The sequence below is a fragment of the Ursus maritimus genome, unplaced genomic scaffold (assembly GCF_017311325.1).
Source record: "Ursus maritimus isolate PB19 unplaced genomic scaffold, ASM1731132v1 scaffold_53, whole genome shotgun sequence".
In the NCBI taxonomy this organism is placed as follows: Eukaryota; Metazoa; Chordata; class Mammalia; order Carnivora; family Ursidae; genus Ursus; species Ursus maritimus.
The window spans coordinates 58,804-60,879 of record NW_024426697.1 but is presented as its reverse complement, the minus strand read 5'-3'; the positions used below and the strand labels follow the sequence as shown (position 1 = coordinate 60,879).

General features: G+C 34.7%; 1 protein-coding gene across 1 annotated transcript; it reads right to left on the bottom strand.

The window, feature by feature from the left end:
* Positions 1–427: 427 nt before the first annotated feature.
* On the bottom strand, positions 428–1,403 carry LOC103656561 (olfactory receptor 6C76). The gene has a single exon (XM_008683980.1). The coding sequence runs from the start codon at positions 1,401–1,403 to the stop codon at positions 462–464; it is 942 nt and encodes a 313-aa protein (XP_008682202.1). The 3' UTR covers positions 428–461.
* Positions 1,404–2,076: the final 673 nt, after the last annotated feature.

Below are 2,076 nucleotides of genomic sequence, written 5' to 3'. Positions count from 1 at the left end.
ACACAATATATCTGAAGCACATACATTTATGTAAGAAGTGATTTAGTCATTTCTTTGTGTTATATTGTGGGGAAAATACTACAAATCATTCTGTAATGATTTTGTGCTTAAATTCATATAAGGATGTTCCTGTAAGAACATTGAATCCAAATAACATAAATAATTGTATTCCTGAGAATTGATAAAAGTAAGGAGAGAGAAGAAATAAAACAATGAATTATCTATTGGTTCTCTGGGAAAAGTGTCGTGTGTATAATGCAATGTTCCCTGTTGGGGCCTGTAAATAATGATTCTTTTCTGCCCTCCATTCTGCTGGTGAGGTCTGGAATTGACAGTTCTTCCTGTAATTGACACTGAGTGGTATGGCTACCCCCTTTCAGCTTCCTCTTCTAGCATGCCAAGGCCACTTCAATGTGCTTTCCTGCTTTTAATTTTCACAATATTTTACTTATAAATTATGGTCAGAGCAATGTTTTTGAAGAAAGTATCTTTCTCACAACATCCTTAAGTGCTTGTTTCACCTGCTGATTTCTTAAAGTGTAAATAAATGGATTCAGCATAGGGGCAACAGAGGTGTTGAGCATAGCTACACCTTTTGTCAAAGCAACCCCTTCCTTTGCCGATGGTTTCACATACATGAAGATGCAGCTTCCATAAGAGATAGAAACAACTATCATATGGGAGGAGCAGGTTGAGAAGGCCTTTTTTCTTTGTTGAGCTGAAGGGGTTTTCAGAATTGTTCTAAGGATGTAAGAGTAGGAGAGAATTACTAACATCAAAGTGGACATAAGAGTAAGCACAGATAAAACAAAGCTCATGAGCTCTAGAGTACTTGTGTCTGTGCAAGAGATTTGCAGTAAAGGAGCAGAATCACAGGTGAAGTGGTCAATGACATTGGAGTCACAGAAATCCAGCTGCAGGCCCATGGCCAGTGCTGGGAAGATGACCAAGAAACCAGCCAGCCAAGAGCTGACTACAAGCTGGTAGCAGATCTTGTTACTCATGATGCTTGTATAATGTAGAGGCTTGCAGATCGCCACATAACGATCACAGGACATACAGGCCAGAAGAAAAAATTCTGTCGAGCCAAGAAAGATAAAGAAAAATAGCTGAGCTGCACAAGCATTGTAGGAAATAGATTTGTCTCCAGTTAGGATGCTGATCAAAAATCTAGGATTACAGACAGAAGTAAATGAAATTTCTAAGAAGGAGAAATTTCTGAGGAAAAAATACATGGGGGTCTTCAGGTGGGAATCCAGCAAGGTAAGAATGATGATGGTGAGATTTCCAGTAACACTCAGTACATATGTGAGAAATAGGAAGAAGAAAATTACAACCTGTATTTCTGGATTATCAGTCAGACCCAGGAGGATGAAATCGGTCACTGATGTTCTATTTTTCATTTCTGGTGGTTGATTTTTTCACAAATCTTACTGGCAAAATCAATACAGGCAATAATAAATCATTTAGACAAACCTAAATATCTGCCCCTATTTTTAAAAATAATGATTGTAAAAATATTAAAAAATAAAAAATAAAAAATGATTGTATTTTCACAAAAAGTACCTGGGGCTTTAAATTTTTAAAATTTTTACCTTCTATAAATACATTCCTCATTTTCTCCAGTTCTATTATATATCTTATAGGCATATCTTCTGTGTTTAAAATCAGTCTTATTCCTCTGAATAATGTCCTCTGATTCTTTGCTATATGCACCTCCATTTTTACAAATGTTACATGGGAACTATATTGATTGAACATGAGTTATTCTCATGCTTCACTTTTTCCCCCCTAAAATATAGAGGACATTATGTTTTTCTTATGTCATCTTTTCTGAGCATAAAATTCCTACCGCTGATGAAAATTAGTGAAAAAAAAATTCTAAGTGTTCTTTTTGGGAAGTAGTGAATACTACTCTATTAGGTTTTTTTTTTTTTTTTTTTTTTTTGCTGTTTTCATTGTAAAAATTCAGAGACCAAGTCATTCTAATGTTGCATTATGAACTTTTATTTGTATTAAACAATAGTTTATGTAAGTAGTACCCATATTTTTTCAAGCTATTATACATTCTATTTC

Excerpts from the sequence above, each read along its gene's own strand:
- LOC103656561 (XM_008683980.1), bottom strand. The coding sequence starts at position 1,403 with ATGAAAAATAGAACATCAGTGACCGATTTCATCCTCCTGGGTCTGACT.